This window comes from Propithecus coquereli, unplaced genomic scaffold (assembly GCF_000956105.1).
Source record: "Propithecus coquereli isolate 6110/MARCELLA unplaced genomic scaffold, Pcoq_1.0 Scaffold7, whole genome shotgun sequence".
Lineage (NCBI taxonomy): Eukaryota > Metazoa > Chordata > Mammalia > Primates > Indriidae > Propithecus > Propithecus coquereli.
In genome coordinates, this window is record NW_012153062.1 from 6,493,670 (window position 1) to 6,517,961 (window position 24,292).

General features: G+C 37.6%; 1 protein-coding gene across 1 annotated transcript in view; it reads left to right on the forward strand.

Moving 5' to 3' along the window:
- FAM69A (family with sequence similarity 69, member A) overlaps positions 1 to 24,252 on the forward strand; it is a 93,129-nt gene extending 68,877 nt beyond the window's left edge. Inside the window, exons 3-5 of the mRNA XM_012661106.1 lie at positions 18,180 to 18,287; positions 20,236 to 20,412; positions 22,433 to 24,252. Coding sequence (XP_012516560.1) covers positions 18,180 to 18,287; positions 20,236 to 20,412; positions 22,433 to 23,245 — 1,098 coding nt within the window. The 3' untranslated portion in view covers positions 23,246 to 24,252. The remainder of the gene's footprint in view (positions 1 to 18,179; positions 18,288 to 20,235; positions 20,413 to 22,432) is intronic.
- The last annotated feature ends 40 nt before the right edge of the window (positions 24,253 to 24,292 follow it).

The following is a 24,292-nucleotide window of genomic DNA, read 5'->3' on the forward strand; positions in this document are numbered from 1 at the left end:
CTAATATTGCATAGGAATTAGGATTAGAACTAAATAGTGAACAGGATATATTTTAAAAGTATATTTTCAAGCTTCAAAGTGCTAACAAGATAGGGAGGAATCACTCTCTCAAGATCTGAGAGAGGATAAGATTTGAGAGAGATGAGCCTGGTTTTTGTGGCTTCTTTTGCCTGAAGACATATGACTTGAACTACACAGTCTTCTGGACTGGAGAAATAAAAACCTAGTCCAGATCTAACCAAGGGTGGGAACCCTAGTATACCATGCTTTGGGCTAGGACCCTAAAGGGATGAACCCCAGGAATAAGAACTGAAAGAACCTTAGAATGGTGAGCTGACTTTTGTAGCCTTTTTTGCCCTTGGGGAATTTGCTGATTCTGGGCATGGGCAGGGCTCTGAGAAGCAGAACTCTATACTAGCAAAGAGCGGTTTCTGGGAACAAGAAACCAGCAGTGCCTTTGTCAAAAATGAGGGGAATTTCATGCATACAGCCAGTATTCCATTGGGATATTTGCCAATTCCTGGGGCTCTGCAGAATGGGAGACTAAAAATCTCACTGGAGAGCCTTTGAAAAGCTGGTCATTTTGGCAGTCTCACAAGATACAGATTAGAGTTATGAACCTGCCAGAGGGAGAAGCCCCAATGAATGCCAAACTCTCAGTTAAAAACCCTGAAGGGCTATGCCCTTGGACGTAAGTAGCTCGAGCTTTACCAGAACTACAGCCCAGTCTCAACACAGCCCTTAATTAGATTAAGGTGATAAACTACCATTACATTTGCCTGCTAGAGGGAAGAGAAATCCTTTCTGGAGACATTATGTAAAAAATTACAGGAAATGCCAAAAGACAAGATAACATGATCAAAAACCAAGAGATAAACACAGACACTAGAAGCAGATCTGCAGATGATCCAGATATTAGAGTTATTCAAAAAGGATATAAAAATAACTATATTCATGTTCAATTAAATAGGAAAGAAAGTAGAGGAAATAGATTAAACAGTGGATAATTTCAACAGAGAATTGTAATATGTAAAAAAGAATCAAAAAGATAGTATGGAGGTTTCTCAAAATGTGAAACATAGATTACTATATGATCTAGCAAATCCACTTCTAGGTATATATACCAAGAAAATTAAAATCAGAGATTGAAACAGATACTTGCACACCAATGTTCACAGTAGCATTATTCACAATAGCCAAAAGGTGAAAACAACCCAATTGTCCATCAGCAGATGAATGGATAAACAAAATGTGGTATATACATACAATGGAATATTATTCAACCATTTAAAATAATGAAATTCTGATGCATGCTACAACATAGATGAATATTGAAAATGTTACATTAAGTGAAATAAGCTAACCACAAAAGGACAAATATTGTATGATTCCACTTACATGATGTACCCTAGAATAACAATTATGTATAAATTGGGAGAAGGATAAACAGAGTTAAAGTGTTTAAGGTCCTTGCAATATTGTACAATAGGGTAAAAGTATCAGTCAGTTAACTTTAGATTTTGATGATTCAGGGATGCATGTTGTTATTTCTAGGATAAACTCTGGAATAGAAAAAGAATATATCATTTCCAAGCTAATGTAGGAAAAATGGAATAATTATTAAAAGAATAATCAGTCAAAAGGAAGGCAAGAAAGTTAAAAAAAAAAAACAGAATAGGCAGGGTAAGTAGAAAACAAATAGTAAGATGATAGATGTCACTGATTGAATTCCCTGTGAAACAAACTTAGAAACTGAGATTTCCCTGCAGCAAGTTTTTTGGGGTGGTCTCTTGGGATTAACATGTTTGGGGAGTGAGGAAGTAGAATAGGCCAGAGGAAGAAGTTAAACTGCAATGCAGTGGTAACAAAGGCCTCAGTTGACCCTACAGGGAAGTCTGGAGCTGGAATGCAAAGGTCCAGACCTTTATACCCGCTCACTGACCAGTCAGTGGATGCAGATTCCCATTCTCTGCCCCATCCTCACAGGGGACATGACCTTGGGCAAGGTTGTACTCTACCTGGGGGCAAGTCTTAAAGAAGGACTTAGCCGAGAGCTTTTTACTATCTATACTCCCGGCACTGAGGGAATGTGAGTGCTCCCAGCAGAGAGGAGCACTCACATTCCCTCAGTGCTGGGAGTATAGGAGATTTGGGTGACTTACCATGGCATCAACTGTAGTATATTTAAACACAAATATATTAATAATTACATTAAATAGAAATGGACCAAATGATTCTGTTGAAAGACAAAGACTATCAGGCTGTATTTAAAAAATCAAAATCCAGCTATATTATATTTACAAGAGACACATCTAAAATGTACAGAGATGTTGAAAGTAAAAGAATATGAAGTCATTCATGCAAATATGCAAATTCTGAAAGGGAGTGCTTGGAGGAAAACAGCAGATATATGTATGTATTAATATATTATCTACATGTCAGTTTTATATTACACAGACCATACCTTTTTTAAAAGTCTAAGACCAGGCACAGCGGCTCACGCCTGTAATCCCAGCACTTTGGGAGACTGAAGCAGGAGTATTGCTTAAGCCCAGGAGTTCGAGACGAGCCTCAGCAACTTAGTGAGACCCCTGTCTCTACAAACAATAAAAAAATTAGCCAGGCATGGGAGTACATGCCTGTAGTCCCAGCTACTTGGGAGGCTGAGGCAGGAGGATCGCTTGAGCCCAGGAATTTGAGGCTGCAGTGAGCTATGATCATGCCACTGTACTGCAGCCTGGGTGACAGAGTGAGATCCTATCTCAAAAAAATAAATAATAAAGGCTAAATTAGCTCTTAGTGGCTTGAAATGTAGTATATTTTAAATTTGTTTCTCCCATGTTTCAGTTTTGCAATATCTGCCTAAATAATTACCTGGCCTTTTCATAAATTATGGCAATATCCACATATACTTCTGGTCCTAGTCGCTACTATTTTAAAATGTGGGGTCTAAACTAATTGTCTTTTTCCCTCTGTATTACCACATAGAGTGTTCTTTTATTTAAGTGGATCGAACTGAACCAAAACATATAATAAAATTGCTAATTTTGAATTTTAGGTTTGTATATGTAAAACTGTATTATCTCAAAACCACATTTAGCAAAAATGTACTCAATAAAGGATTACAGTATCCTGTGTATAAGGTTCGATTCCTTCAAAGCCCTCGGTTTCATCTTTGTGAACTAACAAAGATTATAAAAAAGTACAGAGGATCCAAAAGAGGTTCCACAAATATTATTTGCTAGAATTTAAAAGCATGGGTTCTTTTATTCCCTTTGAAAGTTAGCAGTGTTGCTTTTAACTTTGCTCTAGTTCTCTTTTCATATTCTTAATAATTTAATATTTATTTTCAAGGTAACTACTATCATGTAGCAATCATATAAAGAATATAATTCATTTTAGAAGAGATATCAGTCAACATATATTTATTGAACACCTAGTACATCTAAGTTATTATTCTAGATGCTGGGGATATAGTGGTAAGCAAGATTTATAAAGTTCATGCCTTAAGGAGATTACATTCTTATAGTGGAAAGTGTATAGTAAAGTCAAAAGACAAGTAAATAAGTAACTCAGGCACTGACAAGTGCAATGAGAAAAGATGTGAGAGCAATATTTAGTAGAGAATGGCGAGGGCAGGCTACCTTAACCAGAGTGGTTGAGAAAGCCTTCCTGAAAAGATGGCATTTTGCATTAGAACCTGAAGAGAAGGAAGCAATTGTGTGAAAATCTGGCAAAAAGCATTTAAGGAGAAAGGACAGTGAATACAAATGCCCGAAGAGGGGAGCAAGCTTGAGAAATCTGGTTGGTTTCATGTGTGGCTTATGCAAATCTGTCTCATTATTTTAATCACACCATGTACATTTTAAAATGTTAAAAATATGTGTGGTGCAATCTACCACAGATGAGGAACTTCTTGATTACCAGGAGCTCAACCATGTCCCGTCAGTCTGTTGGAAAAAATACTAGTCGGGAGTCAAAGCACCAGCTTCACCTTCCCTTGTATACACTGTACTACTTTGAGTAAGTAACTGCATAGGCTTGCTTTACCTCCATTTTACAGGTGAGAAAAGTATCTCTGCCCTACCTGCATCACAGATTTTATGATGATAAAGTGGCATTGAACCCATTAACTTGGCAACGTAACACTGAGTGATGGTCTGACATACCTATTGAGTATAGAGAAGGTTCTCAAGTCCTTGACTTTATTTCATTTGGCCTGGAGCAATTACCCTAGTATGTATCATCACTGTAGCCATAACTTTGTAATCCAGAAATTTCCCTAGAAGATTAACGTAGCCATCCCATTTAGAACATTGCCTCCAAGCTGAGAGCATTGTTTAGGAGTTAGGGGTAACAAGTTATCAACTGAGTGTAATAGCAGTTTATGTATTTAACAATCATGGTCTTACCTTGGCTTATATAGCCTTCTTCTCTGCATGTCTCTATCTTTTTCCTCTCTCTCCATTTGTGTGCAGGGGGTCATATCTTTTTAGTGGTTAAGAGCATAAGCATTGGAATAAAAGAGCTTTAGGTTTGAGTTCCAGCTTTGCCATTTCTGAGCTGTATAAGCTTGGGCAAATTATTTAGCCTTTGTAAAATGGGGAATAATAATGTTCTCACATCAGGTGGTTGCAAAGATAAAATGAGTTCATGTATATTGAAAGGCATAACACTGTGCCTGACACATGGTAAGTACTCAATAAATAATAATAATAATTATTATTGTTATATTCTCAAGTTCCTGCCCTTGAGTCTGACTGGGACAATAAGACAGACAGACAGACAGACACACACACACACACATACACACACGTGTGCACGTGTTATGTAATCAGGGGTATCAGTGAGGTTCAGCCAGAGAAGCAAAACCAATATAAAGAGATTTAGGCCGGATGCGGTGGCTCATGCCTGTAATCCAAGCACTTTAGGAGGCCAAGACGGGAGGATCACTGAGGCCAGGAGATGGAAACCAGCCTGAGCAACATAGCGAGGCCCTATATCTACAAAAAACAGAAAAATTAGCTGGATGTGGTAGCATGCTCCCATAGTCCCAGCTTCTCAGGAGTCTGAGGCAGGAGGATCACTTCAGTCTCGGAGTTTGAGGTTGCAGTGAGCTGTGACGACGCTACACTGCACTCTAGCCCTGGCAGCAGAGTGAGACCATGTCCCCCCCAAAAAAAGATTTACTGCAAGGAATTGGCTTATGCAGTAGTGGAGGCTGACTAGGGTAGGCTAAAATCCATGGGGTAGGCTGTCAAGTGTCAAGAAGGGCAGGTGGGAACTCTTGGGCATGAGCTAAAGCTGCTATCTGTCAGCAGAATTCTTCTTCATCAGGGAAGCCTCAGCAGTGCTGTTAAGGCCCTTCAACTGATTGTATCAGGCCCACTCAGATTATCTAGGAGAATCTCTCTTAAAGTCAACTGATTATGGACTTCAATTACATCTGCAAAATACCTTTACAGCAACCACCTAGATTGGTTGCTTCAGTAACTGGGGACTGTAACCTAGCCAAGTTGCTACATCAAAAGACCATCACATCAGGTTAAAATGATTTGGTTTGTACTACAAATAGTTGTACTACAAAAATATAAAGAAAGAAAGCATTGATGAATAGAGAGATAATTTTAGGTAGAATGGTGGAGAAAGGCTTCATAGATGTGACAGAACTTCTGCAGGGCCTTATAGAATAAAAAGAATTTGTAAAACACTAAAGAGTCTTTCTTCTCCTAATTATAAACCAGGCTTGCCTATTAGCACTTTTATCCCAAAGAGCAAGATGCTGATTAACAGACCAGAAAATTCCCAGAACCATGTATTAGTAGCCCCTGAACCACAGCCTTGGTTGGTGCTTTTTGCTGCCTATGAATTAATATATTTTCCTCTTTTGTCTTTTTATAGTAAATTTTAAAAACAAACTTAGAATATTTAACAAATCATATATGTATTTCATATATATAGTATATATGTACTATACATAAATTAATCTAGTAATCAAGTATATTTCTTATCATTCCAACATTGGAAATCACCATAGAATGTTAGTATTATTTTCCTAAGATGTTTTCACTAATCAATGGATACTTTTTATTAAAAGATACAGGGTAATACTACAAGGTAGGAGCCAAAACTGAGATTAATCTTGCACATTGTATGTTGATTTGCAGTTTGAATTCAAGTGTATTGTTTTCAGTTTTAATAAAAGTATGAAACTTTCTACTGTCATCATCCATTATTTAGGGCTTGACTGTAGTGAAATGGATAATAGGCTTTTAAAACTCTGAGAAGGAGGCCGGGCGCGGTGGCTCACGCCTGTAATCCTAGCTCTCTGGGAGGCCGAGGCAGGCGGATTGTTTGAGCTCAGGAGTTCGAAACCAACCTGAGCAAGAGCGAGACCCCGTCTCTACTAAAAATACAAAGAAATTAATCGGACAACTAAAAATACATAGAAAAAATTAGCCGGGTATGGTGGTGCATGCCTGTAGTCCCAGCTACTCCGGAGGCTGAGGCAGAAGGATTGCTTGAGCCCAGGAGTTTGAGGTTGCTGTGAGCTAGGATGACTCCACGCCACTCTAGCCCAGGCAACACAGTGAGACTCTGTCTCAAAAAAAAAAAAAAAAAAAAACCTCTGAGAAGGGAAATAGAGTGGGGTGGTAAACCCAGAAAAGCCAGGGTAAACTCATGAAAGTCATAAGGAAGAGGAACTGTGTTCTCTCCTTTGTTCAGAGATAGCTCTCTAAAAATGAAAGCAACCACTAGCCCTACTTAGGTGTGCTTGGAAGGATTCATTTTTTTTCCTGTTATGCTTTTTTATTTTTTTACCAAGCTAATTATATAATATGCTTTATATTCATTGTACATTTTCCTGATTATAGAAATCACTAATTCATTATTTCAGCAAATCCTATTTGGTGCCTAACCATAAAGAAATGTTGCCCAGTTTGACTCTGTAGGTAAGATTCCCTTGACACAGCATATTTTGTTTGCTGGGTCCTTTAAAAAGGAGGAAAAAGAGGCAGGGAGGAATCCTTCCCTTCTATCCATTTCTCGAGACCACATTGTTTAATACTGATAGCTTCTGCCATGCTCCTCTATGATTGAGAGTTGTAAGGTTCTACTGGGGTAATAATGAGGAACTGCTCACTGCACCGCTCTAGCAAGCCTTTGTGCCTGTTGTATGAACACACTCTTTAAAATGGAAGTACGAAAAGATGAAAGGGCCTCTAAATTTTATTACAGTCTCTTTTGAAATTCAATTTCTAGGGATAATGGTTTATTGCTTAAAACAACTAGCTTAAGCTATACTAAATTTAAGATATGTAGAGCCATGTTTTCAATTAGATAGTAATACATAACTAACTATATTTCATTTAGCTTGCCCTTGCTTAGGATCAATTATTATTTGATTTGACACATTCATTTTGTGCCATTATTCTGTATTTTTAAAATGTACCGAACCAATCCTGCTAGGAACATATTTTTTGTTAAGTATAAGCTTATATTTTTTTTCCTTTTAGGAAAAGCATAACCCTTTTCCCTTCATCCCTCTTGGGTTAGGTTACCAATTTCTTCTTTGTGAATTTACAGAAAAATATTTACTGAGCAAGTTTATTTAAAATCTTAACAAACGTAAGCCCTATGCTAAGGATAATCTTATTGGTTAAATTATACTAGCATTTCTGGTGGCTTTTATGTGTAATGCTGTACTCTCTTATATCATGTGATGTTCAGTGTAATCATTGTTATCATTAGCATCATTCCTGGCAAACAATAAAGAGACTAAGATTTAAAGCCAACTTAAAAGAAACAGGCCAGCAATAAAACACCACATTATTTTAGTTAAACATTTATTATCTGCTTATTAGCATCGTGTTCAAGCCTGGGGATGCAGAGCTGTGACATGTCCCTGCCATGAAGATGCTTATAGACTAGCAGGAATATGGAAAAATAAAAAGGAGGAACATATAACCGGGACTGGGAGTAGGGTTGCTAGATATAGCAAATAAAAATACAGGATGCCTAGTTAGATTTGAATTTAAAATAAACCACAAATACTTTTCTTTTTAGTATAAGTGTGTCCAAAGTATTGCCCATAAACAAATAACTTTTCAGTGTAAGTATGTCCTATGCAGTATTTTACTGGGCAACCCTAACAGAGACGGTCCCAGAAGTCTTTCTGGAAAAGGTTACAGCTGAGCTGAATTTTGAAGAATAAGCATTGCCGACAGAAAGGAGACACGTGCAAGGCTACAAAGATAAGAAATGATGCTACATTCCAGGAATACCATGGCTAGAGTAGAAAATACGGGGGGCACTTTACAGTGGTGAAGGTAAGCAAGGTCAGAATCATAACAAACCTTCTATGTCAAGTTAAGGAGTTTGACTTTTATCCTCAGGGCTGTAGGAAGTCAACAGAAGTTTTTAAGCAGGAAAGTGACCGATCAGATTTATGTGTTAGGAAAAGTTCCACTAGTGGTAGTGTAGAGGGTGGAATGGATAGGAGATACCGCAAGGAGGGAGACCTGTCTTAGGGCAGTTGTAATAATTCAGGCACAACGGGATGAGGCCTTAAACTGTGGCATTGATGGTGGGAATGGGGGGAAGAAACAGCTTCAAAGAATATAAAGGAAATAACTTGATTGCCAGCTCTGATGACGAGCTGAATTTGGCAGGGAAGGGGGGTGCAGTGAGGAAGAAGAAGAAATTTAGGACAACTCAGAGTTTCCTTCCTCAGTGCCTGGGTGGACGACAGCACCTTTCACTGAGGCGGGGAAAAAAGGAAGAATAATGCTTAGGGAGAGGAGGGCAGGAGATGGTGAATTCAGGTTTGGACAGGTTGAGTGTGAAGTCCTTGTGTTATCCAAATGGAGACAAGAGATGTCCAGGAAGCACTTGGGCATTTAGGTCAGGAGAAAGGCCTGGGCTGGGATAGAGCCAGGATTCCTCAGAGCCGCGGGGGTAAATGTCACTCCTGATGTCGTACAGAGAACCCAAAGAAAGTAGAACAAAACCCTGGGAAACTAATATTTAAGATTGTGAGAAAGGAAGGGAACTCTATAAAGAAGACTCGCAAGGAGCTGCTACAGAAGAAGAAAAACACGAGGTGAGAAGCAAAGAGTTTTTAAGCAGTGTGGTCAACAAGGACAAATGCCGGAGGAGGTTAAATAATATAAGGATTGAAATTTGCAATTCAAAGTTCATTGTTAAAAGTGTTATGAGTGTTTGCAAAATGTAATAGGGTCAAAGGTCAAAATGTGTTGCATTGAATTGGGATACAGGGAAATAAGTTGTCAGTGAATACAGACTACTGTTTCTAGAAACTGCTGGGAAATGGATTTTTTTAAGTGTAATGTTAAATATGTTCACACTGTCTTCATAGCTGTCATTTTGTAAAACTGAAACTCTGTACCGATTAAACAATCTCTCCCTTTCCCTTCCCCACTACCTCTGGCAACTGCCATTCTACTTTCTGTTTCTAAAAGTTTGACTATTTATCTATCTATCTATCTATCTATTCATTTATTTGAAGACAAGAGCTTGCTGTGTCGCCCATGCTGGAGTGCAATGGCATGATCACAGCTCACTACGACCGCCTCCTACTCCTGGGCTCAAGGGATCCTCCTGGCTCAGCCTCCTGAGTAGCTAGGACTACAGGCTCATGCCACCACTTAGCTGGGCATGGTGGCTCACGCCTATAGTTTTTTGTAGAGGGGAGGACTTGCTATGTTGCCCAGGCTAGTCTCAAATGCCTGGCCTCAAGCAGTCGTCCTGCCTCAGCCTCCCAAAGAACTGGAATTACAGGTGTGAGCCATGGCGCCTGGTCCAAGTTTGACTACTTTATATACTTCGTGTAAGTGGAATCATAAGGTATTTGTCTTTTTGTGACTAGCTTATTTCACTTAGCAAATGTACTCTAGGTTCATCCATGTTGTAGCGTATATCAGAATTTTCTTACTTTTTAAGAGTGTATAATATTCCATTGTGTGTGTATACCACATTTTGCCTATCTGTTTATCTATTGATGGACATTTAGGTTGCTTCCACCTTTTGGCTGGGAAATTATTTTGAATTGACCTAATCCAATTTGGTCAGTCATACTCCTTAGATTCTATTTGAAAGATAATGGATCCTGACAAGGTAGGATTTATTCCTGTCATGAAAGATTAGTTCAACATTTGAAAATCCATCACTATCTTAAAGGAATAGAAGAGAAAAACTATATGATTATCTAAATAGATTCCTTTGACAAAATTCAGTAAATTCTTAGCATACTAAGAATAGAAGGGAACTTTCTCAATCTGATAAAACATCTGCAAAAATCGTATGTAATGGTGAAAGGACAGGAAAGGGAAAAAGAAAGGAAAGAAGGAAGGAAGAAAATGGAAGCCACTGAAAATGTTTGATACTAGTGAGGACTCCATATGACATTATTGCTAGGCTATAATGAAAGCAATTTCTGGTACACATATAGGCATTTTTTGTCATAAACATTTTATTTATTTGCAATTCACAAATTTATAGGCAAGCAGTCACAAAACATTTCATAAAATCTGCCTATAAACTTATTAAAGTTCTAACTCTGTCCTTTTAGGTGTTCTGTCAACCTGCCTGAAAGATTTACTGAAGGTTTGGGTGAAATCATACCTAATGGGTACAATGTACACTATCTAGGTGATGGGCACATTTATAACTTTGACTCAGGCAGTACAAAAGCAATCCTTGTAGCCAAAACGTTTGTACCCCGTAATATTCTGAAATGAAAAAAAAAGATTTACTTAAGGCAGAAGCAATGATACTTCAGAGGCAGATTCCTGTTACCTGACAATTAGTATCAGGCAACTAGAAATTCTGAACCAGTGATTCTCAAAATATATTGTCTTAAACCAGCAGCATAAGCATCACCTGGGAACTTGCAATAAATGCAGACTTTCAGTCTCACACAAGACCTACTGAGTCAGAAACTCTGAGACTGGGGTCCAGCAATCTGTTTTAACAAGCCCTTTAGGTGATCTGAAGGTCCCTTAAGTTTGAGAACATATACTGTAAAACTGTTAGCTCCAGGTACCTCCCTAAAGATAAAGATTATAGCCCCAACTGGTTCTTACACCCTCTTCATGAAAAGGTATGGAATAGCTCATATTTTAGCCAATCTGTATGCCTTAGTCACCTTTAATTTTACCATTTATAATCCATTTCTAATTTATCATGGCTATTTAACAAACCACAAATTTCACCAGTAAAAGTCCTAATTTTCTAATTAATAAAATCTCAGGAAAAGGCCAGGCACAGTGAGTCATGCCTATAATCCTAGCACTCTGGGAGGCTGAGGCAGGAGGATCGCTTGAGCCCAGGAGTTTGAGGCTGCAGTGAGCTATGATAATGCCACTGCACTCTAACCGGGGTGACAGAGCGAGACTGTCTCAAAAAAATAAAATAAAATAAAATAAAAAATAAAAACCATAAAGTCTCAGAAATGTATCAATCTTGATCAAGGTAAGAAATGCAGAAGTGCTTATAGTATTTGCCTCTGGAGCATTGGTTTCCCGATAGAACGCTGGCCAAGCGCCTGTGTGTTCCTGCCTAGGATATTAGAGGCACCTGGACTATAACTTACAAACGTATGATGTGTGCTGAAGAATTCTACAGTAAATTGCAGATGGCATAAATAGAAGGGAAGAGGGAAGAGGATTCGTGTGTGTGTGTGTGTGTGTGAGTAGAGGGAGAGAGATTTGAGCACCTTTAATGGCTAAGAGAGAAATCAGTAGAAAGGGAGAATGAATGGTTGAAGGTACGGTGAGAGTGCAGCAAGTGGTGAAGATTTAAAATAGCAGATACAGAGAATGGGGAGAGGGTATTAACTAGAGACACGGAAGACTTCCAGGCATTGCTAAGAACACAACTCTGCTTTTTTTTTTTCCTTAGTGAAGAGAAATTGATGAGTTTGTCTGAAATATATTTTTAGAACATGAATCTTAGAAAATTATTTTAAACCTAGTAGTATACATCTGTTCATTGTCATTGCCCCCTTGTGGTACAGTTCCCCTAGTTTATGAAATTATTCCTTCAACACGGTGGGTTTTGTCAAATGAAGCCAAAGAGTGCCATCTTCTGGTACAGTGAAGTATGTGCAAGCAAAGGGGTGGTGGTTAGTAAATCACAGTAAATGAAATCTTAGGACTGGAAAAACCTTAGATGTTTTCTGCTGATTATCCTATTGTAAAGTTTATTTATAATTTTTGTGTCTTTATTTAGAAGATCATTTTACTGACAGTGATTACACTTTGTGTGTATAGCTGTACTTGAAAAACAAAACCGTATGTGGCCAACCATCCTTTCTATACAAGCATGTTGGAAATTTACTTTGATTTGTGATAAAAGCCACAAGTTGAAGAGCCTGTTCCTTGTGACTAACCTCTTTGATGCAGGTTTGGCTTGAGGCCTTTGCTCAAAACAAGAATCTGATTCTTGTAGCTGAATGCCAGACTGGCCTTCACTGCTTACCAATAAGTTTACTAATAAGATACCTGGTTTGTGCTTTTTAGAAAAATGTTTTAGATTTTATGGAGAAGTATTAATTTTGTCCTCAATGACGTTTTAAAGCCAAAACCACTATGTTCTTTATGTTGGTTATTTAATTAACATTTGCTGAACGCTTGAATACCAAACTGCGCTATGTGCTAGAGGGGAGGGGACGATCAAAGATGAATGCGATAGAGTCTCTACCTTCAAATCATCTTACTTTCTAGCAGGGAAAATAAAATGAACATAAATGATGTTAGATTTTGTAATATAAGGAAAGAAGGGAGGAAGAATATAGGCTCAGGAAAGAAATACATATGCTCAAGATTATTTATTGGAAGATTGTGGTTGTGGAAAAAGCCATGTTTAAATCTTGACCTTGAACAGAGTTAAGGATAAAGTGTTCCTTAGGATCCGGGAGCTCAAGATGAGGATAGTTGAAGGGGACAGCTCTTTAAATCCTATTCCGGAAGTCATTCGTAATAGAATGCCCTACTTCTGGATAAAAACCCAGCATACATTTTATTCATTCATCCATTTGGCAAGTGCCTTGTATATATCTTTCATTGTGTGTCAGGCATTGTGCAAAGTCCTGAGGAAACAAGGATGAAAGTCCTGGCCTGCCTTGGAGTTGCTTGTGGGGAGGGAATGACTAGAGACCTTTAGTGGGAACACTGGGAAGAGGTGTCTGGCCAGCCATTATTAAACCTGTTCTGCCTGTTCCATTCCAACATAAGTAATTCTAGTTCTTTTACCTTACTGGTTAAAGGACAGGCTCTGGAGACTGTCTGGACTCAGATTCCAGCTCCACCATTTACCTGTTCTGCAAGTTTCTTAACCTCCCTTGCCTCGGTTGCTTGATCAATAAAATGGAGATAATGGTGATACCTATTCCATAGGGAGAAAAAATTAGCTGTGTGTGGTGGCATGCGCCTGTAGTCCCAGGTCCTTATGAGGCTGAGGCAGGAGGATTGCTTGAGCCCAGGAGTGTGAGGTTGCTGTGAGCTAGGCTGACGCCATGGCACTCTAGCCCAGGCAACAGAGTGAGACTTTGTCTCAAAAAATAAAATAAAAAAATAAAATAAAATGAGATGAAATGAAATTAAATAATAAAATAAAATACTACCCATATCATTCTGCAGCTTTTTCCACTTAACATTATGCTTTTAAGATATTTTCATGTTGATATATATGGACCTAGTTCTTTCATTTTAATTATTGTATAGTATTTCATTGTCTGAATATACCAGAATTTATTCAACCATCCTCCTATTGATGGGCATTTACGTTATTATCCATGTTCCTCTCTTACAAACAGTACAACATCCTAGATGGCATCCTGAGGTCCTCCCTGGACTTTACCTTGGCCTGTTTTCTTTGGAGGGAAAGATTTTTGGGTACTAATTCAATTTTTTAAAATACTTGCTAGTCTTATTTAGCTTTTCTATTTCTTCTTGCATGATTTTTTAATTTATATTTTTCTACAAAAATTGTTCCTTTCAAATGTATTACCATAAAGTTGTTTCTCTTTTTCACTATCACTACCCTTTTCCTTCCTAACAATGTTTATTTATGCCTTCTCTCTTTTTCTCATGATCAGTCTTGCAAAAAGGTTTATCTTTTTGTTTGAGTTTTCAAAGAATTAGCTTTTGTTATTGTTGATTTTTTTTCATTAATTGCTGCATTTATTTCTTCTACTTATTTTGGAAGTTTACTGTGTTGTCGTTATTTTTGGATTTTTTTAAGCATCTTTAGTTGAGTGCTTACTTATTTATATTCAGTCTCATTTTTTCATCATCACATTTAAATTTGGCAATTTCTGTAAATTTTCCTCCAAGAACTGCTTTTGCTGCCTCCCACAAGTTTTGATATGTAACCTTTGTTATCATTCAGTTCTAAATATTCTGCATTTCCATTGTGGTTTCTATTTTAACTTACAAGTTATTTAGAAATATGCTTTTTAGTTTCCAAACATATGTTTGTTTTTACTGTTTACTTTTTTTTTCTTTTTGCCTTTACAGTTTTTCAGCAATTTTATGTTCTCTTTTCTTTTATAGTAGACCATATTTGAGCTATGGGTTTTCAACCTTTTTTTCATTCATTTATTTATCTATCTATTGATTGATTGTCAGAGAATGTGGCCTATACGATTTAAATTCCTTGGAAACCCTAAACTATGCCTGCAGGAGGTTTCACTCAAGCTCCTGAGTGAGGCCTCAAAACCCACACCATGTTTGCATCAGTGAAGAAACATGCCAATGAAATTGCTTGCCATCTCTTACCAAGCAGATATGCCCAACAGATGGTTCTGCACTTCCTAAAAAAATCCCCAGGGGTCGACCAGATGGGAAAAAGGAGCATCTCTCCATGTGGCCCCCCAAACTTGAGTCCAGGAACTAGATTGCTCCACTGCTCCTCTGAAGATGAAACCTAATATTCTTAGTTATAGCCAGATCCAAAGGAGAAAGCAGGTCATGGTCAAGGGCCTGTGGAGGAACTTCCCTGCTCTTGGTAGCTGAAAGGCAGGGGCTCCTAAACAGCTCCTAGGTGTTGACACATTGCAGGGCTCTTTTTTTTTTTTTTTGAGACAGGTTCTTGCTCTGTTGCCCAGGTTAGAGTACATCAGCATCATTATAGCTCACTGCAACCTCAAACTCTGGGTTCAAGCGATCCCCCTGCCTCCCCCTCCCAAGTAACTGGGACTACAGACATGCTACCATGCCCAGCTAACAGCTAATTTTTCTATTTGATCTTGCTCAGGCTGGTCTCGAACTCCTGGCCTCAAGCAATCCTCCCAGTGTTAGGATTACAGGCATGAGCCACAGCCTCTGGCAGAGGGCTTTTGTTCTCTATCAGGGCTACTCTTATTCTCACAGCAAACTGTAAGAAGTGTTGATAAGAGGGCTCAGTGGGCAGGTCTTAGGAGCCCATGCCATTCTGAACGATATACAATAGTGATTTAGAGAATGGGCTCTGGAGCCAGACTGCTGGGGTTTGAATCCTTGCTTCATCATTTTATAGTTGTGAACAAGTTACTTAACAGATATTTCTGTTTCCTTATCTTTGTAATGGATATAACAATAGGTTCTACTTCATAGGGTTATTGTCGTGATAATAAATATATAGCACTAGGAAAGGTGCCTGACACATAGTAAGCATCCAGTAACTGTCAGGTACTGTATTAAAAATTATTATGCATTCAATTCCCTGAGCTGTTTTCATCCAGTCTGCATTTCAGCTGGCTTTCATGTGCAGTTTCTCCATCCATCTTTTGGTTGGCTGAAATTTATTCTCTAATAATTTATTCAAGAGATACTAATGGGAATTATATTTTCTGAACCTCGTATGTTCAAAAACATTTGATGCCTTCTACTTGAAGTTACAGAAACTTTACTTCAGAAAATGCTTATCCATCAAGCCCAACAATCAGGTATGGACATTATAAAAAACATTCCAGAATTACAGCATACTCTAATTTTGCCTTAAGTTAAAGGCTATGTAAAATAAAAATCGCTATTATTGAACACTTATTAGAGTCACAGATGATTGATACTTATTATACCATTTAATCCTCATAATGATGTCATAAATCAAGTACTGTTAACTTCCCTTCTTACAGGTGAGACAATTAGTACACAGACAAGTCACACTTCTTTCCCTACAGCCTTTGCTGGCGTTGTACCTACCACTGTTGTCTACTACTGCATGTGACTGTGGAGAAATCTGGGCCCAGTCTGATTTGTTACCCCTTAAAGGTGCCTTGATATTTTTGCCTGGGTGCTCAAAGGATTATTTATTTTTGAAGTCCAGCAAACTTCAATGGGACGTGTCACAAGACATACCAGTTTTTCTTAGGATGTTGTGTATCTTTTCAATCTGTAAAGTGTTCTTTCATTTATATGAAGTTTGTATTTTTTCTTTGCCACTTATTCCCATTCTCCCTCATATGGACCTGCTGGATATCTTTTGTCTCTTGTATCTATAAATTTATCTCAAATTCATTTTAATTATTTTAAAATTTCCATTTCATTTTGCTCACTTTTCTCAATCTAGTCCTCATAAGTCTTGGGCTTTATCCCATCCACCTTTCACCCCCATTTGAAACGTGGCTTTCATTTCTAGGATTTTTAAATTTTTCTTCCTTTCTGAATTTTAAACTATTCGAGTAAGTCCTTTAAATTCATAGCAATATGTTTGGTATGCTTCATGGCAACGTTTTTCTGGAAAATTTCTTTATTTGAAATATACTTTTTCTATTCCTTTCCTCCTAATTCTTGAAGACTTGATGTATGGATCTTCTCCTTGTTTTCTTTTGAGTATTACTCATTACTGAATGCAATGAGTTCTTCCTCAACCAGCCATTTGCAGGAAGCAACTGGGCAGTGAGCTGAGCTGATAGTAAAGCTGCCTGTGGCTGTGTGTGGGGGTCAGGGGAGAGAAAAAATAAGTGAAACAGAGAGACAGACACATATAAATTGGTTGAGCTGTGTATCTTCTCAGCAACTACAAGGCTGTTCATAACATCGTCTCTCCCAACCCTAGTTCATCAGCAGATGCCTCCAGCAAAGACAACATTTTTAAGGATTTTATCATTCACCCTGCCTTGTCCTACTACTTCATGGTGCCAAATAGAGTCCTAGAGAGTTCCCACAGCTTGTATCCCTTAAACCTTTGTTGCAAACCAGGGTAATGGTTCTGCACCTCAGATATACCCCTCATTTGGTGCCCTGCCAACTTTGAGAACTGAGGCTACAGCAAGTCTTTAATCTCAGCATATTTCTGGGCTCTGGTGTAATGGTCACTGATTTTGGCAGGTCATCCTCATTCTTGGGCCTAGGGTTACATTGATACCTTATTTTTTATCAAAGGTAGAGTTTGTGTGGGTTTTTGTCTTATTTTCATTCTCATTGGTTGATCTCAAGGATGACAAGATGACAGAGGTAACTTTTTTTGTTACATTAAATTATTTTGTTATTTTAAACCTTATTTATTTTAAAATCAGAGCCATTTTAAAGCAAAACGGCCGGGTGCAATGGCTCACCCCTGTAATGCTAGCACTCTGGGAGGCCGAGATGGGAGGATCACTTGAGGTCAGGAGTTCGAGACCAGCCTGAGCAAGAGAGAGACCCCGTCTCTAACTAAAAACAGACAAAAAAAAAAATTAGCCGGGCAACTAAAAATAGAAAAAATGAGCCAGGTGTGGTAGCACTCACCTGTAGTCCCAGCTACTTGGAAGGCTGAGGCAGGAGGATCGCTTGAGCCCAGGAGGGCTGTGAGCTAGGCTGACGCCACAGCACTCTACCCAGGGTGACAGAGTGAGACTCTGTCTCATTCATAAATAAATAAATACATACATACATACATAGAGTGCTTCTATTCTTGGAGGGAGTAGGTACCATACCAGCTCAGACCATGTTAAGTAGGAAAAATAGTTTCAGAACTCTTTGTACACCCCAGTAGCAACAAGCTTTCTCATCATCATATAGCTAGTAAGTAACAGAGCTGGATTCAAATTCATGTCTGTCTAAATCCAAAGCCTGAGTTCTTTTCGTTATAGAATTTCTCTTAAAGGACATAGATATCTCTTTATGGTGTCTTTCTTATGTTTCTTCTCATGAACATCTTTATATTAACTACTTTTTTATTTCCTGTTTTTTTAGTGTGACAAGTACAAGACTGGAGTTATTGATGGGCCTGCATGTAATAGCCTCTGTGTTACAGAAACTCTTTATTTTGGAAAATGCTTATCCACCAAGCCCAACAATCAGGTATGGACATTATAAATAAACATTCCAGAATTACTGCATACTCTAATTTTACCTTAAGTTAAAGGCATTGTTAAAAGAATTCTTGAACCAGAGTTCAAGGCGTTGATGGGACATTATATGTATTTCAGTTTTGTATGCTTTGCTTTATTCATTCAACAGATATTTATTAATACCCTATTGACAGTATATTCCTAACACTGTTTTATTTACTAGGAATGCAATGGTGATTAGCAAGATAACTTCCCTTGTGGACTTTATATTATCTCAGTGGGATGGGAGGCACAAACAATTGATAGATAAATAAAAAAAAATTATAGAACATGGTGTGTTCTGTAGAGGAGATACATAGGGTAAATTGATAGAGAATGCAGGGTCAGCGATGGTAGGGATGTGCGTTAGAGGAGGTGATCAGGGAAGACCTTTCTGAGATCTAAGATAACATTTGAGTTCATACCGGAATGAAGAATTAATCTACAAGCATGGGCAAAGGACAGGATGAGCTAAATCACAAAAGAAGAACTACAAACAGCAGATAAACATAATGAAAAAAAATTCTACCTTTCATCAAAGAAATAAAACACTAGGATACCATTGGACTAGAAGAAAATACAACAAAACATCCTTGGGCAGTGGAAAATTGCATTTTTATGTTCATTTTATAATTTCTATATTTTCCAATATAAATATGTGTTACTCTTACAGAAATTTAAAATAATTTTTAAGTTGACAATACTAATCATGGTTAAGAGGATTTCTGAAACAGAGTCCAACATACGAGTGCGTACTGCATGCCAGGCACTGCTGAGCATTGGGAGAGAGCGTGGACAGTGAGGCAGATGAAGCCTCTGGCCTCACGTGCCTACGTTCTAATGTGAGAGAAGACAGGTAATAAGGAGTTGATAAATACATAAATATGATAATTTCAAACAGTGCTAAAGGCTGTGAGGATAATAAAACAGGGTAATGGATTAGAGGTGACCTGCAGTTGGAAGAGGATCTATTTCGGGTAGGAGTTGGGGAAGGCCTTTCTAAGGGTGACATCTGATCTGAGACTTGAATGATGTAAAGGAGCCAGCTACGTGAGGATCTGGGAAGGGACATTCCAGGCAGAACCAACAGCAAGTGAAGCAGGCTGTGAAACAGGAACTGGTGTGGTATGTTCAAAGAACAGAAAGACCAGTGTAGCTGGGACTTAGGAACCAGGGAGTAAGTGGTACCAGATCAGGCTGGAGAAGGTGGCAAAGCCAGCTCAAATGGAGCCTAACAAGCAATGGAAAGAACTTTGGACTTTTTTCTGATTGAATTGGGATTTATTAGGAAGGCTTGGAACAAGTGAGTGATATAATCTGCTTTGTTTGGATTAATATTATTAATTAACATGATCCCATTTGGTTTTTATATAGAAGTAAGAGGGGCAGCCTATCCTGATGGTTAAGATGGTGAGCTCTTTTAGGCATGTTACTTCACCTGTCTCTGCTTCAGTTTCTCCATCAGTGAAATAAGGATAATAGTACCTACCACTAGGGTTGGTACAAGGATTAAAATAATAAAATAAATTAGTAGACCATAGGACATATTAAACACTATGTAATATTAGTTTGATAAATAGCTAGATACTTAATGATTAATTCTGGGGAAATGAGATTAAGGAAATGGAATGTGTAGGAACTTTGCTTTTACCTTACATCCTTCCAATTTGATTTTTAAAAATATATATTTAGGCTTGCATTACTTTTGTAATTTAAAAAATTAGTTTAAGGAAAAAAATCTTTGGAATATGGTTTCAAATTTGCAGTTCAAAAATAAAGTCACAGCTCGATGTCAATGTTCTGATGCTTGTTTGTGTTTTGTTTTGCTTTTTTAGGAGAGGAGGACCCTAAAAATATGGTGGTATATTTTTGAGAGTTTTCTACTTAGTATAATAGATAACTTGTTCTTTTCCACATAGATGTATTTAGGGATTTGGGATAATCTACCAGGTGTTGTGAAATGTCAAATGGAACAAGCACTTCATCTTGATTTTGGAACTGAACTGGAACCAAGAAAAGAAATAGTGCTGTTTGATAAGCCAACTAGGGGAACTACTGTACAGAAATTCAAAGAAATGGTGTACAGTCTCTTTAAGGTAAGTCTGTCTATTGATTTGTTAGTGTGAAACAATATTCTTTCAGAGGAATTGGCAGGACCTCATCCTAAGCTGTTAACGTGTTGATATTCTTTGACCTCTATCAGGGACTCCTTCCTGAGGAAATAATTCAAAGAAAAGAAAAAAAAATACATGTTGGAGAATGTTTACTTTAACATTATTTATGTTAGATTAAAATTTCCAAATACAAGGGGGGAGTTCATTAACTAGTTGAAAAGTTTGACGTGAAAACTGACACATACTTGGCCAGGCGAGGTGGCTTATGCTTGTAATCCTAGCACTCTGGGAGGCCGAGGCAGGAGGACAGCTTGAGGTCAGCAGTTTAAGACCAGCCTGAATCTCTACTAAAAAAATTAGCCAGGCATGGTGGTGCACGCCTGTAGTCCCAGCTACTCAGGAAGCTGAGGCAGGAGGATCACCAAGGAGTTTGAGGTTGCAGTGAGCTATGATGACACCACTGCACTCTAGCCAGGTGACAAGTAAAACTGTCTCAAACAAACAAAAACTGATACATACTCTCTGCATGTGTCTGTTAAGAAAAAAACAAAACTGATACATAAAAGGTGAAGTAAAGTTAATACACTCCTAGAATTATGGTTATTAGAGGCTGGGAAGAGTAGAGGGAAGAGGATCTGGAGAAATTGGTTAACAGTTACAAAAGTACATCTAGATAGGAGATTCCTCTAGTATTCTATAGCATTGTAGGGCAAATATGATTAACAATAATCTATTGTGTATTTTCAAAAAGCTAGAAGAGAGGATTTTGAATGTTCACAACACAAAGAAATGATAAATGTTTGAGGTGATAGATATGCTAAATACCCTGATTTGATCATTACACATTGTATACATATATTGAAATAATCACTCTGTATCCCATAAGTTTGTACAATTATTACATGTCAACTAAAAATAATAGGAGAAAAAGGATAGCAGTTCCTCCTATTCTAAAACAAAAAAATTAGTACCCTGATTGCAAATTATTTTTTTAATTTAAAGAAATACTTATATAAATAGAAATATACAAAAATGAAAATAGTTTAGGGAAGAGGTTTTCTTGGTTTTTAAATTTTTAAAGTTTTTGTGACAGGTTCCTTTTTTTTTCCTGAAAAAAAATTGGAATGTCAAAAAGGGTCTCACTTTCTTGCCCAAGCTGGAGTGCAGTGGCATGATCATAGCTCAGTGCAACCTCCAACTCCCAGGCTGAAGTAATCCTCCTGCCTCAACCTCCCCAGTAGCAGGGATTGCACATGCATGCCACAATGCCCAGCTAATTATTTTATTTTTTGTAGAGATGAGGATCTCACTATGTTGCCCAGGCTGGTCTTGAACTCCTGGGCTCAAGTGATCATCTCACCTTGGCCTCCTAAAATGCTGGGATTACAGGCATGAGCCACTATGCCTGGGCTATTTTTTCATTTTTTATTGCTCTTTTATTTTCATTCAAAATCTTTTTCTTTGGCCATTTTACATGCATTATGCATTTCAGACTATTTTATCCCAGGGAACCTTAACAGGGAAATACTTTTTAACCTCCATTGTTGGAATGATACTACTTGAACAAAATAATTCTGTTAGTGTGATAAATACAAAATAGGAGACAATAATTTTCTATTGACCCTTATTATAACTTTGATGTAAGTATATTACAATGTGCTTTTGCAAGTAAATGTATGAAGAAGAGGAATAATTACTTGGTGTGCTGGTTAACTATCTACAAGATTTGAAGGGGCTAGGGGAGTTAAGAGTGGCCATTTATATTTTAATTAACAAATATATTTAAAGTGGGTTTTACTGCAGTTACAAAACATGGTTCTAATTAGTTTAGGAAGGGTCATAAATATTTAGATGTAACATGTTAGGTTCCTTTATGAGGATTCAGTAGCAAGATGATTCCTAGCATGGTAATAATGCCTATAAAGGAACTTATAAAGTATGTTACATAGGAGATAAACTTGTTTTTCATTCTGTATAATTAGCCAAATTCTTATCTTGACAGGCAAAGTTGGGTGACCAAGGAAACCTCTCTGAACTAGTTAATCTCATCTTGACAGTGGCTGATGGAGACAAAGATGGCCAGGTTTCCTTGGGAGAAGCAAAGTCAGCATGGGCACTTCTTCAACTAAATGAATTTCTTCTCATGGTGATACTTCAAGATAAAGAACATACCCCCAAATTAATGGGATTCTGTGGTGATCTCTATGTGATGGAAAGTGTTGAATATACCTCTCTTTATGGAATAAGCCTTCCATGGGTCATTGAACTTTTTATTCCATCTGGGTTCAGAAGAAGCATGGATCAGTTGTTCACACCGTCATGGCCTAGAAAGGCTAAAATAGCCATAGGACTTTTAGAATTTGTGGAAGACGTTTTCCATGGCCCCTATGGAAATTTCCTCATGTGTGATACTAGTGCCAAAAACCTAGGATATAATGATAAGTATGATTTGAAAATGGTGGATATGAGAAAAATTGTGCCAGAGACAAACCTGAAAGAACTTATTAAGGATCGTCACTGTGAGTCTGATTTGGACTGTGTCTATGGCACGGATTGTAGAACTAGCTGTGATCAGAGTACAATGAAGTGTACTTCAGAAGTGATACAACCAAACTTGGCAAAAGCCTGTCAGTTACTCAAAGACTACCTGCTGCGTGGTGCTCCAAGTGAAATTCGTGAAGAATTAGAAAAGCAGCTTTATTCTTGTATTGCTCTCAAAGTCACAGCAAATCAAATGGAAATGGAACATTCTTTGATACTAAATAACCTAAAAACATTATTGTGGAAGAAAATTTCCTACACAAATGACTCTTAGTTCATTTGGACATTGTAACATTGCAAGAAACTTACCACTTTTAAAGAACAATTTTGAGCATTTTAAAAAAATGGCTTCTGAGTCACATCCCTACCAGTTACACAAAACTCCCCTCCACTGGACCTGAGAAGCCATCATCTTAAATACATGTGATTACTGAAGTAATGGCAAGAGGACAGGATCTACAGATCCAAAAGATTCCATTCCTGCCCTTTTAGAAGCCCTGTTACATTTTCCAAGTACATTCACTGTATAATTATTTTCACTAATGACTTAAAATAATACTGTGAAAAGCCTCATTCCATAAACATCAACAGTGAGAGTGATTTGTAGACTTATGTTAGCCAAAATACCATTGCTGGAAACATTGTGTTTGCATTGAAGCTGCTGTTTAAAGAAAATTTATAAATTTACTAATGTCTTAGCATGGTGAAGTTTGCACATTAACAAATTAAGACTGCAAAGCAGGTTAATTAAAATTACTCCTTTATAAACAGATGGGTTAATAGCATGGTTTATTGTATTATAGATTTACACTTATTGATCATTAACCCCAGACATCAAAATGTGGAGAGCTTCAGAATATTCTAAGACAATACACAATTAACAATTTTAGTGGTTGAAACTGAACTTTCAATTATCCTGTAGATTGAAAAGGTCCATCTTAGTATCAACCAGCCAACTGAGCCCTTCAAAACTGACATCTGAAGGCTATAGACCCAATCCAGATCCATATAGCTTGAATTTGAGTTATGCAGAAAGTGGGACTGAAAGGAGCAAGACAAAAATTATTAAAAACTTTTTAGTAGTAATTTTCCACTTTCAAAGTTATTTCCTGTGGACCAAAGGGCTATTTCTTAAAGAGGCATGTTAAATGTATTAATCTAACACTTTTTCCCCTGTATACTTGATATACCAGATTATGTGCTCCTGTTATTTTCACTTGTGTACTCAGATGTGGCATTTACCTTTCGATATCTACATAAAATGAAACACCACCTTTTGGAGAAAAGCCCCAGTATTTTCTGCTCAAAGGTTTCACCTGGT